The sequence below is a fragment of the Haliotis rufescens genome, unplaced genomic scaffold (assembly GCF_023055435.1).
Source record: "Haliotis rufescens isolate VD_foot unplaced genomic scaffold, xgHalRufe1.0.p SCAF_4, whole genome shotgun sequence".
NCBI classification, from domain to species: domain Eukaryota; kingdom Metazoa; phylum Mollusca; class Gastropoda; order Lepetellida; family Haliotidae; genus Haliotis; species Haliotis rufescens.
Window position 1 is genome coordinate 60,514,927 of NW_025964112.1, and position 15,793 is coordinate 60,530,719.

The window sequence follows — 15,793 nt, forward strand, 5'->3', positions numbered from 1 at the left end:
ATACACAACTGATACATTTACAAGAACAATATTGCAATATAGATAGTCACGTGGAAAAACGAAGAAACTTTATTTAAATCGGGAAAATGACAACAATGGCCGAAGTGCATTACACACATGAAATGTCGAGGGAGTAAAAATATTCAGTGGACTGATTTCTAAGGACATATTAAAAAAATCGGTTCACCATGTGGGAGGATCCAGACGTATCAGTGCAGGAACAACTATTTCACGACTATGTGCGGGAAAATATTGTGAGTATCATCTGTGACAGCTCAGATCCTAAACTGCCCAGTTTCGGCCAGCACTATATAACGCAATTTGACAGTTCGTACACGTGTCTTTTGGTATGTGTTAATGTTTGTTGGAATGTATGAACGAAAGCTTGTGAATATTGCTTTTGGGGGTTCTGTTTGAAAAAAATCCAACTTTTTCCATGCTTATTATCTTTGGAAGAAGGTGGACGGTAATAATACACAATTATTAGGTTCTATTAGTATTGGCAGTAGGCTTGTTGAAGTTGTTGTTAGTACCGTCAGCGTTGGAAATTAGCACCAGTCCTATAGTCTTTGCAAACTGCCCAATAGTTAAGGTATCATCAGGACCAGTAGAAATTTGCCCTTTGTAATGGTTTTGATATATGTTATCATTACAACTAGTGGACTAAAACTGTTAATTTCTTTCTCTGACCGTGATCTATAATCAGTCATTATATTGTGGTTTGAATAATGGTGAGACTTCCGTCCATATTCCCCCCTAAAAAAATAGGACTGAGCAGCAATGCATACATATAAAACTTTTTGATGGGGGATACGGGCGGAAGTCTTCCCCAAAGTTCTGATAAAGTAACACTATTTGTCTCACCCCGCTTACCTGGTTACTGCATAGCCATGGAATTGCTGATAGGCATGATGATATGGGAGAACTATGTAATGTCGACTCATGATGGTCACTAGAATGTATTGGTAGATTGATCAACACAAAGCTTCCACATGGTCAGATTACCCAAAGTGTCACTGTTGATGGACATTTATGTGCATGCATGACTAAAAAATCTATAATTTAAAGCCTTGTTAGCATGGTGAAGATTATAAGACACTTTCTGTTTGGTACATGTGGAGACAGATGTTTGCTTTTTGTCAAACTGGTTGCCCATAGACTGTTGATGGTTATTTGTAAAGATAAGTATAACTACAAGGCAGCATCAATATATCAACATCATGATACAATAAACATACACAATTTTTTTCTCATCATCTCCCAAGAATAAAGAAAGTTTGATTTATGCACCATAAGTATTGAAGTAAACAATACATTTATTTGGCTCTAAACATTTAGCCACTTATCCCAATGTTATAGTTATTATTATGATAATACATGTTAATGTGAACATGGTGAATAGATATTAATTCAGTGGTAGATTGAACATATGCAGGGATAATTCTAGGGTGGGGCCTTGTGCTTTTAGCCCCTAAATTAGAAAGAAGGCCCACATTTTCAAATACAATGGGTCATTTTAACATTGTGCTGTATGGGCGTACCTGTAGAATATTTCAAATTTTTATATAAAGAGCCCATTTCAGAAAGTTCCTAGAGTGAACCCTGCACATGGTCAGACTAAAAACAAATAATTTATGAAATTATCAACATGATCAATTGTCAAGATACAACTTCAAATTACTAACCAGTTAATTTTGATCATGTTGATGATGGCACAATCATTGGTTAGATTTTATGATGTATTCATATTTTCTTATGCAATTCCAAACACTCATAATTGTTATTACTATCTTATTTGTGTTACTGCCTATTCTCAATAACTTCAAGCTTAATCATATTTGAGAAAAGCAAACTATTGAAATGTTTGTTTTGGTCTGAAAACACAGTATTAGTAAGTTTTAATACTTTTAATTCCAGTGTAAGATACATTATAACTTAGCTAGTTATCCTTGTTATATGTGACCTCATATATTCATCCTTGTCTTACTTGTCGCATTGGTTCTCCTACTCTGGTTCCATCAATATAACCATCATAAACAAGACACAGTTGGGTTACAGTTACTTGTTGATGTGAGTTTGTCTTCATTCTGTTCATACAACCGGAAATTGTGCAATTGATATACAACAGTGGTACAAGAAAGAGATTAATAGTAATACTAAGCATGACACTGTTGCAAAGAGTTAAGATATCAAGTGGGTAAGATATTCATCACTTTCTTAATACTTGAATGCACACTAAAATGTTGATTATTTCTGGTTTGATGATTTAACCACTGAAGCTTAACATCCTCTTTTTCCTTGCCAGACACTCTTTGTAGTTAAGTTGTTGTGTCATCCTAAGGTTTTTATATCATTTAAACTGTCAGGGTAATATATTAAAATACCAACCAGGACCTATAGACATTCTCTTCAAGCCCTCAGTAAAAAAGCTGCAGCTTATTGTGACAAATCGATCGACACAAATTTATTGCAGGCCATAAGACCCATACAAATGTGAAACTACAGGCCTTTACATACATGAGATCTATCTGCCAAGGGCCTAAAGGCAGGCTCTTGTTTTGAACATGGCTCATATCATGCTTATTGCATACTTTTCAGTTTTCTGTGTACTATGTAATAGTAGATACAAATTATATGACCTAGAGGCCTTCAAGCACCTGCTTGGAGTAAGCTATTGACGTTGCTTGTTCACCTCCAAATTCTGGGGTTTATTTACTAGTTAGAGGTCCTGTCTTGAGTGCCTATGTCAACTTGTCAGTGGCCATTTGCTCAGCCCCCTCTCCTTTCCCTTTACTTTATGAAGGAATGTTGACGGTTCTATTGTAAATGTAGACTACAGTGCCAAATATGTTGACATACCTGACCCCATTGTTGTGGCATTTACATACCATGCGGTCGGTGAGTCGCAACATTAAAAGGAAGGCTAGACAGTGAGACACCTATTGTATTACCTAGCCACTCACCTGACTGTTTTATATTCATGGTAAATATATTCTTTGCCTGGACCGTGTATAGGGGTAGATGGGGATCTTAAAATCATCCAGACACACAACAGGGGCTTGTTTGATCAGAGCTCCCAGTGCTACTCAGCCTGCTTTTCAAATATTTGAATGGAATTTATTGAATATATTAATTTGGTATATTTATTCTTTTGCAAACGTGAGCATTCTATATAGAATCATTTTTTAAAAACCTCCATTGTTATCATATTGTTAAATATATATGCAACTTTTCCAGTCATTAGTGGGGTGGTGGGGTAGCCCAGTGGTTAAAGCATTTGCTTGTCACACCAAAGGGCCGGGTTCAATTCCTCACATGCGTCCTCACAATGTGTGAAGCCCATTTCTGATTGTACCCCGTTGTGGAATTGCTGGAATATATAAATCACACTCACTCACTGCAAACATTGGTATTTAATTCATCTTTTCTTGTACATTTTGTCAAATAGGCATAATTGTCTGTGCAATGGTAAATTAACTGGTGTTGATGTGTACATATTGAATTCTATTTCCTTTCTCATGTTTAGTTAAAATAAAGGAAATTATTATTTTCTCTGCTTTTTTGCAGTTTTGTGTTAAATATACATGCTACATGATTATGAACATGAGAAATGGGAAAATTCTTGTTTTGCATGTTTCATACATGTGCAATCAACATAATCAATGTTCTGAATATCTTAAAAAACATGAAACTTGTTCCTTTCAAAAACATGATAAGGAATGATAAACCACAAGCTGCACTGTTGTCATAAGATAAATACATGACAGTGACAAATGGTGACTGCAGTATTGACGCAGTGACTGATTTTAAGTGTCCATGTTGACACAAACGTTATAATGGTTATTGCGTACATGTCAGTCGCAGTGATTGTGTCTTGTTTTGGTAGATCTCTAAATAATTACACTCAGTTGTAGCAGGCAAACAAACAGGCCATACTTTCATGATTTGGTCACCTCAAACCAGGCACTTTCACATGAAGGCTTCTGGAAAACAGACGGTAGCTTGTATGGTTTGATTCATCAGTTATCAAAAAAAAGCTAATCTCCTGACAAATACTAGGGATCATGAATATTTTGGGGTATATTTTTTGTAGTGATGATGAAAATCACAATTTCATAAAATATTCATGATCTTTAACCTAATTTTGTTCAGTATATTTAAGTTAGCTTATCAAAACCATACACAAGTTAAATTTGTTGTCGGAGATTGGGTGGAAGAGGACAAACTTGGTCCAAATGTCGAAACTCAGATGTTTTTTATGATGATAATGATAGTTACAAGGCAATTATTTTCTTTTTTTCTCCTACACTGCTGTGTTTTCTGTAAAAAATCTGTAGTATACACAAGAAATTATGAACTGTCATCATGGTCATGTAAATTTTGAGTTTAGTACAGAGCAATTGTAGAGGTTACTTCCAGATTAATGTAGATGTTGGTCAGAGCGTGGTTATTGGAACGGCATGCTTAATACAGCCAATACGGTATTAAATACTAACCTGTATGCATACATATTGCGATACTTGCACCGCAATATCATATGCATTGTGCTTCTAAATTGCACCACTTTTTCATGAAATTCATGTGGCCTGGCTCATAAAAAGTTGTTCCTGTCAACCAGTAACTTAAAAACGACTCACTGGATAAGCATGTTAAGTTTGGCCTGTTGTGGTAGGTTTATACAATCAGACTCAGCATTTTGTTTTGTGGTCGGCATTATGCTAACTCTAGCGTAAGTAGTTATCTGGTTGAGCTATTGCAAAATGTAAATATTACAGCGTTAGAAATTGGCTCTCGTCCTGTAGTCCTTGCCAAACTGACCAATAGTTTAAGGTATCATAAGGACAGGTCAAAATTTGCCATTTTTGTGGGTTTTGCTGTTTGTTCTTATTATAAGGACAAGTTGACTAAAATTGTTACTAAAACACTGTATTAATTTTTGAAAATGGATGCTAAGGCATCAGTCAGTTGACTCAATTGTGACACACTGACTTCACAAAGTTATTACTATATTTGGTTCATGATAAGGATTTCAACTATGTGATGATCATGATGAATCGGTATTTAGATAAGTTTTGCCACAGTTTGAATGAATATGCTACTCAACATTTGAGAGGGAAACTGAAATATAGACAAGACGGAATCTTCTGATCCCATAACTAGGGCTGACATTCACAAAAGGAAAATAGCTAGACAATATGGATCACAATTCTTTATTCGTGATATGACACAGATCATGATACTATTCTCAGGTAAACTTTCTTTGGATTTATGTGACTATGATTACAAACATGATAAGAAGCAAAACCTTTTTTTGTTTATCATGTCAATTGTATTGTTTGTTAATGTCAAGTAAATTAATGAGATTTAATAATGGGCTTCAAATAGTATGAGGTTTAGCTGAATGGTTGATCACTACCAGTTTGTTCAGACAAAGGCTCCTTGTTAATATATAACCCTAATGATAGGGATAAGTGTAAGGGGTCCATTGATATGTATACTGTAACAGAAATCCACAAGGAGCCCAGATTGCCCCATATTTTCTAACACTGAATATCTTATTTTATATCTTATACTGTTTGTATCAATATAAATATAAATATAGACATGATAGATACAGACAATGAAGCATATGATATAATGCACCCTGAGTTTAATATCATGGTGCATCCTTTAATCTGTGCAGCTGTGGATTGTTTCAATCTTAACAATGTCAACAAAATTTGGAAAATATCATTAACAAGTTTGGTGTATCTTGCGAGGACTAAGACCAACACAGTGTTGGAAATTGAACAAGAAAATCGAATGTACTTCTCATAACCCTTATTGCTTATGTTAACAAATAAAGATGAAGGGGGTCTCTTTGACTAAGATTTAGTCCCAGATATACACTAAGTCATCTAACTCTTACTTCAAAATATATATCTGCAAAAATATAATCCAAATGAAGCCCAGAACGATGCTTAATTTCCTAGACATGCTAGAGCTAAGGCAATATAGACTTGCCAAATCATTCTAGGCATGAGTTGGATTCCTTTTTTAACTTGTTCCACTGAGGATCTCAAGGACCCCAGGACCCCCTGTTGCTTCCAACACTGGTTGTATGCATATCATAAGTATACTAGATGAGATGGTGGAGATGTTGTAACAGGTCCTTCTTCCAGTGCCACGCCCATGGTGAGTGCAGGTTCTGCTGTCCTACCACAGGACTCCTCCGACACCCAAACAGACAGTGTCCCCTCAGACTGTTGTTACTGTTCACTCTGACATGTAGGTTCCTCAAGGACGGAGGTCTAGTCAGTGCTGCATGAGTGGCCTACTTTAGTGTATTGAACAGTCTGGTATTGGCAGACTGTCATAACGAGCATGCAGCTTTATCCCAGGTGATGTGATCAGCTTTATGTGGACAGTCTACACCATTCAGACGACCTGTTGTGCCAACACCTCAGTAGAGCATATTAATGTGTAGCCAATTCTATGGAATGCAGTTAAAGCTTTCAATAATGCACGTAGAGAGCAGCATTGATTCAGAAAAAACACTCATCCATGTTTAACTAACATAAATAGATCTGTTTCACCCTGTCTGTACCCGTTAAATTAAATTTGACTGTAGGTTTTGTAATAGTATGTCAATACTGACTGACAACAGACAAATAGTGATAAACATGTTGAAGGTGTTCCATCTGAAGGTGCAAATTCTGGAGAGTCTTAAAACAATGTACTGTGTGACCATGTTTGGCTACTTATCTCTTGTTTGTAGGAGAAAAGACTTTGTTCGTTGTTTAATGCTGCACTCAGCCAAATTCAAAGTTTACGACAAATGATAGAGAAAATAATCAAGTTGAGGCTAGACAATCTAGTGATCGACATTATGATCATGCCATTTTTTTACCCAATCTAGCAATGCCAATTTGGGCCAGATTACTATAAGCATGATAAGTTGATTAGGGGATACACTTACTGCGTTTTCATATTAGACTAAGAGCAAGTTTACCTGTAGATATATCTGCTCTGAATTGAATTCGGAATTTGAATTCTTTTGGGTTTGATGATATTGTGTTAAGCGGCATGGGCTTAGTCCATTGTTTTGAATGGGTTGTCGATTTCAGCATGTTCAGTTCAGGAAACAAAGCCTTTAAACAAATAATGGCACTTTGTGCTTGAGGGAATTTTTTTCCCATTAACTTACTTTATTCTCATATATAGCAGGCATAGAAAGTGTGCAGCACAGCTACTTCTGAAGCCAATATGAGGTGGGCACCCTGAGGGAAGAGTAGGCAAGCCTTGCAAGGTTTAGTTCTACACTGTACGTCAGTATTATGACATCACACTGCTCATAATGACATCACAGTCAGTTTCAGAAAAGGCCAAATTTCAAGCCCTCTGATGTCTCCAAAATACACTCTGTCGATTTCTATCATGTTTTCTGAACAAAATGCACTGCCACACATACTTTGAATATTGTATTTACTGCAAATCTGCATTTTATAACCCATAATTGTACATATATCACATACCTAAACATGTAGATTTGTGATATGATTTTTTATACATGCCTTCCCATAATGTATGAGAAAGAAGTACTTTTGTATGAATATTGTCTGCCACAGTGATGCAGTCGTCAAATCGGCTGTTTCAATCAGCATGGTGGTTATTGTGATGTGACACCTCTGATTGACCAATCAGAATGAAGTATTTCCTAAATTTGTGGTAGAATCACTGTTAATCATGGCTTGTTTGCTGTTCACTTTATGCGTCATGTTGGGTAGCTGACCTCACAATACCACAAGTTAAGTGGGTGCTTCGAAAGGGCTGGCATCACTGTCATATAAGTGAACAGACTTCGACATTATTATACACAGGGATATGGAAATGTGTGGATTTTTTCAGTTGTGCCACTCATGATGATGTTTAAAGTGTGCCAACGTGAAGCATATTTGTTATCCATCCTCAAACTTGGTGAATGATATTCCTCCAAGGCTAGATAACAAGCAGTTGTTCCGGGTAATTGAGAAAATTTGTCCTCTTCCTTTTCATTTAGTGAATCGTAAGGAGTGTTTGTGGTTCATCATCTTCCATGTGTTTGTCACATTTATTTATGGTTTCATGTAATAAACATCGTCACAAGCTAGTGTTGTTTAAAAGGGCCGCAGCCCTTCAGGCATCAGGTCCTTATTTTAGCTGTGCTGTTACAATTCTAACTCTGCCATTGGTGCTAACATACAAGGAACTTCAAACCCTTAAACATGTTACACTGTTTTGCAGATCAAAAATAGTTTGTCAGGTATCAGTTACATTTATCATTTATATCACACATACATTATGTATGACATATAAACATGCTTAATGGATATATGAAATATTTAGCCATGTTACACTGATGTAATACATTGTGTTTAGCTCATGTGAAATAATGTAGGAATAATTATGACTATGTATTACATGTGAAATATATGGATTGTTATGAGATGAATGGTCTTACGCTACAAGATTTATTCATGACAGAGGTAAGGTTTTGGGGTGAATTTGTTTTAATTTGACAAAGTTGTGGTTAAAATGGTTAATCTTCAGATGTAGACTGGTCATACACACTGTATGTGCACCTGTAGACTGGGCACACACACTGTGTACGCCTGTAGACTATTGCTTGGTAGTACATAGACTAACACTTAGTCAATGAAAACATGTCTTTAAAATATTTAGAAAAATCTTTTTGAAAGAACCTTTCCACTTCTGCTGTTTTGTGGAATCAAGCAAACTAGACTTAGTTGGTTTGATCTAGACTTGCCTTGGCTTTTAGTAAAAAAAGATACCTAAACAATATAAATTCCACAGTCATGGTGCAGGACTAGGTAGGACACTGTGTGTACACCTGTAGACTTGGGCATACACATTGCTGCCATGTTAAGTGTTGCATGCTGAATGCCATGTGTGTGGTTATCATGGTTATCAGGTAACCAGTTATGACAGGACCTGGAGGGATGAGCTGGATAACAGAGGGAAAACTAAACTAGGCAATTAAGAAATTTCAACCGGCCCATCTGTAGTTTCCCTGATAGCATTTTTATCTTGGTAAGGAGGATATCAGCTTGTGATGACAGATTCAGATTTGATGGACACATGCCTGCCAACACCTGTACCACTTACAGCCACCCATGATAAAACGTGACATACCAAACATGGTCCATAGTTGACCTACTGTCATTGACATTAAGATATACTTCCCAAAGAATAGCTGAAGAGCAGTATTACAGCATGATTTTAACACGTATTATCATGGTGATAGTATTCAGGTTGTCTTTCAGCTTATTTTCCTGAACAGTACTCGGTACTAGGGGATAAAACTGAACTGGTCTGCTCGGAATTGGTAAACTGTGTCTGAGTGGGGTATTCATGTTAAAACTGTAGAATGTTATCTCATTTAGATAGCACTTAAAAAACTGCATTAGTCTGGATTGGAACAAGCAGCCACATACACAAGTGCATGCATGTTGCTGTTTAAGTACAGTAATCGGAAACGCAACATTAAACCCCATTTCACCTCACCTCACCTCACCTCACCTCACCTCACCTCACCTCACCTCACCTCACCTCACCTCACCTCACCTCACCTCACCTTCTGCTTATTTCATTGAGTCAAACCCAGTTTGACACACACATAATATTTCTGTGACAAGTACATGTACCATGATAAGTTTCATTTATTACTTTTATTTACTCTCACTTAAGGTCCAATGTACATGATATAATTTATTTTCTCCACATGTTTTGAAATATTATTTGACAAGTCTCATGCAAGCTGTGTGAGAACAATGCTTGTTTGAGGAGTGTTTGACAGAAGTGTTGCACTTTGTTCATCAGTCCTATTGTCCACGACAATCGACAATCGGCCTCCACTAATGATGCCTACTGTTGTGTGTGCCAGTCTCATGACCACTCCAGTGTGTGGTAATTACAGAGTCAGCGTTAGAAACTGGCACTAGTCCTGTAGTCCTTGCCAAACTGACCAATGGTTAAAGTATCATAAAGACAAGTAGAAAATGCCTTTTTGAAGGTTTTGCTATATGTTATCATTGTAGGAACTAGTGGAAGAAAACTGTTAGTCTCTACCGCAGAGTGTCATTACTGGATAATAACTAGTAAAATTCTGTTTGGTGCTGCTCGGCTAATAATAGCCAACATAATAACTAGGGCTGGTTATCGATACAGATCATAGAGATTGATAATCGTTAGCTAAATGTCAATCAATTAGCGATAAATATTGGAGAAGTACCTTTCAGCAAGTACGCAGAAAGAAATCGAAAGAAATCCACATATTTCACTTCTCTGGTGAGTGGTGGCACATTTATGCAGGGATTACTTTGTGGACATTCAAGATATAACAAAAACATTACTCTCCATCCTTAGCAATAGACATTATTGGCAATAACAAGTCTATTGGTAAATCTAAACTTTATTTCATAGTTTATGTAAGATATTATCAATGACACATTTTTTATGGCGATAATCGTTAATATTTTTTCCAATCAACAATACCGTATTCGACGTAATAAGGGCCCCGCTCTAATAAGCGCCCACAGCGACATTTGCAAAGATATTGACTAGTGAACAATCCCGATTAGTACCCCTTCCGATTGATCAATGTACACAAAACGTATTTATTCGCGTATAATACGCACTCGTGTGTTATATGCATCCTTAAATATGGGCAATTAAATTCTGGGGAAAAAAACAGTATCTATCTGTCGTACATAAACATTTCAGGTTGTCAGCATAAACCATAAAATTTATCTTTCAACTCTTATGAGAGACCCTTATTTCTAATTTTGAGAGCGCCCTGGGCACTTATTACGAATACGGTAATTCCGATTGACAATAGGATTTTGGAAAGGCTGCTGTAAGAACCGAGTAAACTGAGGATCAGGGTGCTGTTGTACAAAGCAATCTTAGTGCTAAGAAGATCGTAATTTCTGTACCTAACGCTAAGGTTGTTGTGTGCAACTGCAACCAGGTGGTTACAGATGTTGCCTGACTGTTTGTGTGGTGCTCTAACCCTCACATTGTGAAGTGTTGCCCATGTCATCAACCCTAAGTTGGTGTCTCAGCTTATCTGCGACAGTGACTCAGAAATAAGATATCAATTGCATCATAATAAAAAATGTTATCGGGCTGCTGATGTAGCTGGAATATTGCTGAGCGAAACTGAAACCAGCATTCACTTCGACTTGGCTTTGCCTGCCTGTGTCGTGTTGGAAGCAGTGTGTGAGCTGTGCACACAATCATACACGACACTGGGTCACCATGACACATCTTGAACATGCTGCAGTTCACCATACACTTGAGGCAAACATTCTTTCCCTCCTGAGATCACCCTCGTGGTCAAGTGGATTTAGCATCAGCCTGGAGAGAGGAATCATGTCAGGGATTCGATCCACGGCCACATCATACCCAAAGAAATTAAATGATGGTGCTTCTTGTACACTTACATATGCTCGGCATTTAGAGAATAAAACAAGGACTAGTCAGCTCTGAGGAGGGTATGATACTATCGATGTTAAACTGTGGCAGGGTATCTAAGTGATATCTACACACTCATGTACATGCACATCAGTACAATAGTTTTTAAAGCAACGTTAAGCCCCATTTCACCTCATCGTTCCCTCATGTCTCATTAAGAGTGATGGTTTGTAAAGAAAGGATGTTGTTACATGACTCATGATTTAAAGTCCTGAACAGTGGCAGTGAAGTAAGTCAAATAATATTTTGCTTGGAAAATAAATGCAGTAAGTCAGTAACACCGGCTTTATGATGGTTGAATACACCATGTGCACATGGTACATAGATTTAAACATTTCCCAAAGATTCGGTGGACACAAGACAATATTACATAACTTTTTCCTAAATTCATGACTTTAGTTTCCTTTTCAACCTTGCCATCCACATGGTCCAGCAATGCTTGTGATTGACATTGTTTAAAGTGGATATAATATTGGACTAGTTTTGTAAAGATGTTGAAAAAAATGTTTATTGCCTTTTTTAAAGGTTTTATGTTTTAATGAGTAAAACAGCACCAGATAGCTATATTAATGCTTCACACAATGATGAGCCGTTTCTCTCTTGGTAAATCAGCCATTAGACATGGTAGATAGTAAAAAGCAGTAGTGCAGTCATTTTATGTAAATTGACATACTATTTCAAAGAGCAATTTTTATGATTTGCATTGCGAGAGATCAATAGTGTTAATATAGGTAATGTGAGAGGAATATGATGAGGGAGCTTTTGTCCTGTTTAATGGAACTGGAATAAAGCACTGGAATGTTGCCTATAACTGCAGCACCTGTTGCCAGCAATTTGTCAAAGCACCAACCAGTGGTAAAATTTCATGTCAGAATACATGAATCTGAGATGTTTCTGCTATGTTCATGATGTCAGCTGTAACACCCCATACTGTTTAGCACAGGTCAGCATGACCTGGTCTGCTGGTGGCAGGAGCTGACCAGAGCGGATAGTGAGAGCTCCCCTGTCCCCCATGAGCTGGACATATGGTGGATGTATGCTGGTTATTGATCGCCAGCACATGTTGGCACCAGGTCACAGCACTCTCCTCCGTGGCCATGAGACCCTCCATGTGTCACAGGCTGAGCATCATCACATTCAATACCCCTTCTGCTGTATCACATAATTAACGCATGCTAACATTGATGTTCTGCTGGGGCTTGAATGTTGTATTAAAGTCCTGGACACATCTGTTCTTTATGATTTACTGGTATTTGTCTTCAAATGTGTTGCCCACTGCACAAAGTGTGCATCTGCTGAAACAGTGAACTGGCTATGATATGGATCACAGTCTGTGATCAATGCTGGCATTTTGCGCTTTACATGTGCACATTTTATATATATATATATATGTGGCATTTCATTAATAATTATCACGTTAATCATATGAAAGACTCTCTAACATGCCTATTAGTATGATAAACATGATTAATGTAAATCTAAATGTACGTGCACATAGTCTACGTGCACATTGCATGTGCATTGCATGCACATTGCATGCATTATATATATATCTAGTGCTTTGTAATAATGATGATGTTAGAAATTTGACTAGTGTTCTTGGTTCTTGGCTGTGATTCTAACATGTCTGTAAACCCCCACATCTATTATGTTTGATCATGTAAACATCAGACTGCTAAGGCAGGGAAGCATAGTGCTGCAATACTTCATTAGTGCTGGTGATTGAGTGGCCATTATGGCTTTGATTGGTGACTGTCAGAAATGATCTAGGTGAGTGTGTCTGAAATACATGGCTGAAAAATCTTCACTCCTTCACTCCTTCACTCCTTCACTCACTCACTCACTATCTCACTCACGCTGATATAGTCCCTGGTGTATATACTCCAGTAACTACCAGGCCGCGAGGCTGTATTGTGTGTGTTGAGCCCCATTCATTCAGTCAGCTGTGTGGGGGATGTAAACATGGCCTTGAAGTGAACACATTGGAGCAGCTCCTCACAGTGAAAGAGTGCACTAACACAGGAGAGATATGCTGGGCGGGGCACTCAAGTAAACAAATTTGCATGGCTCCCCATTGCCTTAGTAACCACTGTGTTTTCAGGTGTGAATCAGGTTTGCAAGTGAACTTGGCAAACTTATTGCTATGTGATGAGGGAAAAAGGGGTCAGTCGTCCATATGTCCTTCCATTTGTCAAACCCTGACAAGCAGAGCAATAAGCTTGATAAGGAACCTAGGAGATACTGCTCTGATATTTGGAGGAAGTCTTAATTAGAAAACACATCAAGCCTGCCAATGTCATGTTGCCATTTATATTCACAGGATTAAAGTAAAGTAGGTCTTTGAATCAGTTGAGGGTTAAGTCTATTTTTGGAGCATATCTCAAAACCAGTCAATATTACTTTATGTCATTTTGCCATGACCTGGGGTGATGTGTCATCACTTGCTCATGTTGATGATCGCAGTTAGTTTCCTCCATTATCATGATTATGCTTCCTCTAGACCTGTAAGACAGTACAAAGGTTCACTGCTGACGTACTGTCAAGGCAGAAACGGTGGGGATAGAATACTTCCTGCTTGCTTTATCATGTGCAGGATTTTATGCGATGCACAAATGTAGAGAGTACAGTACACTACACCATTTCATTACTTTACAGGCCCCTCATATTGCCTGCAAGGGCCCTTAAAATTAATTATTTGGGGTCCCTGGATCCCAGGTTTTGTAAGTCAAGGTAAAACCCTGCGTGTGTATTTCACGTGTATGGAATGTAAATATTTTCATCAGTTGTTTACAAACTACTGAACCCTCTGAAGATGTTTATACAGTTTGCCATGTGGTAAGCATTCTAGACAGGTAGTCACATGGGGTAGATACATCCCAGTCACTCCATCAGCTGTCAGTGAGGGAGCTAGGAAGCATCAGGTCGAGTCTCCATATCAACATATGTTCTACCGTTACAGCACATGCACACATCATGGTTGCCACTTTTAGTGGAAAAAAAAGGGCAAATGTTGCACCACAAACTGTTAGATCCACATGTCTCGGCTTCTCTTTGACCAGTGATGGTTAGCGAGGGACTGAGAGTATTGCTTCAGGTGGCAACACAGTTGCAAAGGATCGGTGAGGCAGGTAGTTTGAAGGTGTGGATCTAATACATACAAGGCAGGTAGTTTGAAGGTGTGGATCTATTACATGTAATGGCTTGAGGATATGGTTATAAAGTCATATGGTCATGATGAAGAATGGCTTGTGATAGTCATATGGTCACTGACAGGCTATAAAGTCATATTGCCACTCTTCAGGATGGGTATAAAGTCAAATTGTTTCCCTGCAGAATGGGTATAAACTCATATGGTCATGCCACCCCTGCAGATCTGGGGTAGTATAGGTCTTCAGCAATCCATGCTTGCCGAAAAGGTGACTGCTTGTCGTAACAGGCCACTAATGAGATCAGGTGGTCAGGCTCGCTGACTTGGTAGATGCATGTCATTGTATCCCAATTGCGTAGATCAATGCTCATGATATCAATCACTGCATTGTCTGGCCCAGACTTGATTATTTATATATCGCTGTCATATAGCTAGAATAAAAAACGGCAAGAAGTGATATTAACTAAGTGATAATTGCCTTGACAATGTGGAATTAACGTAAAAAGGACGTCAACAGTTTGTGTACCGGCTAGACACGTACAATAAAGGGAGACAATTTGAGGGAGGTAACTCTTGTATGACAGTATTTCTGACAAAGTGTTATGGTCACTGTAGTGAAATATCAAGTGTATTTCACTGCAATAAAAATATCTCTTTTCTCAAATTCAGAAAGCTCAGTCTTTGACACTGAAATATAATAAGAAAGTGATATCGTCATTCTGCAGAATGACTGTGCCTATTAAGTCAAATGGCCATGCTGCAGAATGATGATAAACACCAAGACCTCTCTGGAGAGACAATGAAGTCTCTTTTCATCAAACAGTGGATGATGACAAGTGTTGCTCTAAGCAACACACAATATAGATTGTCTGAATTTAAAGAGGAACTCCAAGAAATCAACAACCAGTTTGAAATGGAATACCATCTTGCCAAACACATGTTTATATCATCTTTTGAAATGGCAAATAAGGAAAGTTACATATTCTCATTCCCTTTTATCATGTTTTAGAGATAAAGCATGTTTGGAAAGAACGTGAAATTCTATACCTTCTGGTTTCACTACTTACTTGTCACACAACATCGCTGTGGATTGATTGTATTTCCCCATTGGTTGTTGAGTCTCTAAGTTAC

General features: G+C 37.8%; 1 protein-coding gene across 1 annotated transcript in view; it reads left to right on the forward strand.

Annotated features, from left to right (window-relative positions):
• The first annotated feature begins 90 nt into the window (after positions 1 to 90).
• The window catches only part of LOC124113347 (limb region 1 protein-like), a 39,915-nt gene continuing 24,212 nt past the window's right edge, over positions 91 to 15,793 (forward strand). The window contains exon 1 of the mRNA XM_046473649.2: positions 91 to 254. Within this exon, the coding sequence (XP_046329605.1) occupies positions 189 to 254 (66 nt within the window). The 5' untranslated portion in view covers positions 91 to 188. The remainder of the gene's footprint in view (positions 255 to 15,793) is intronic.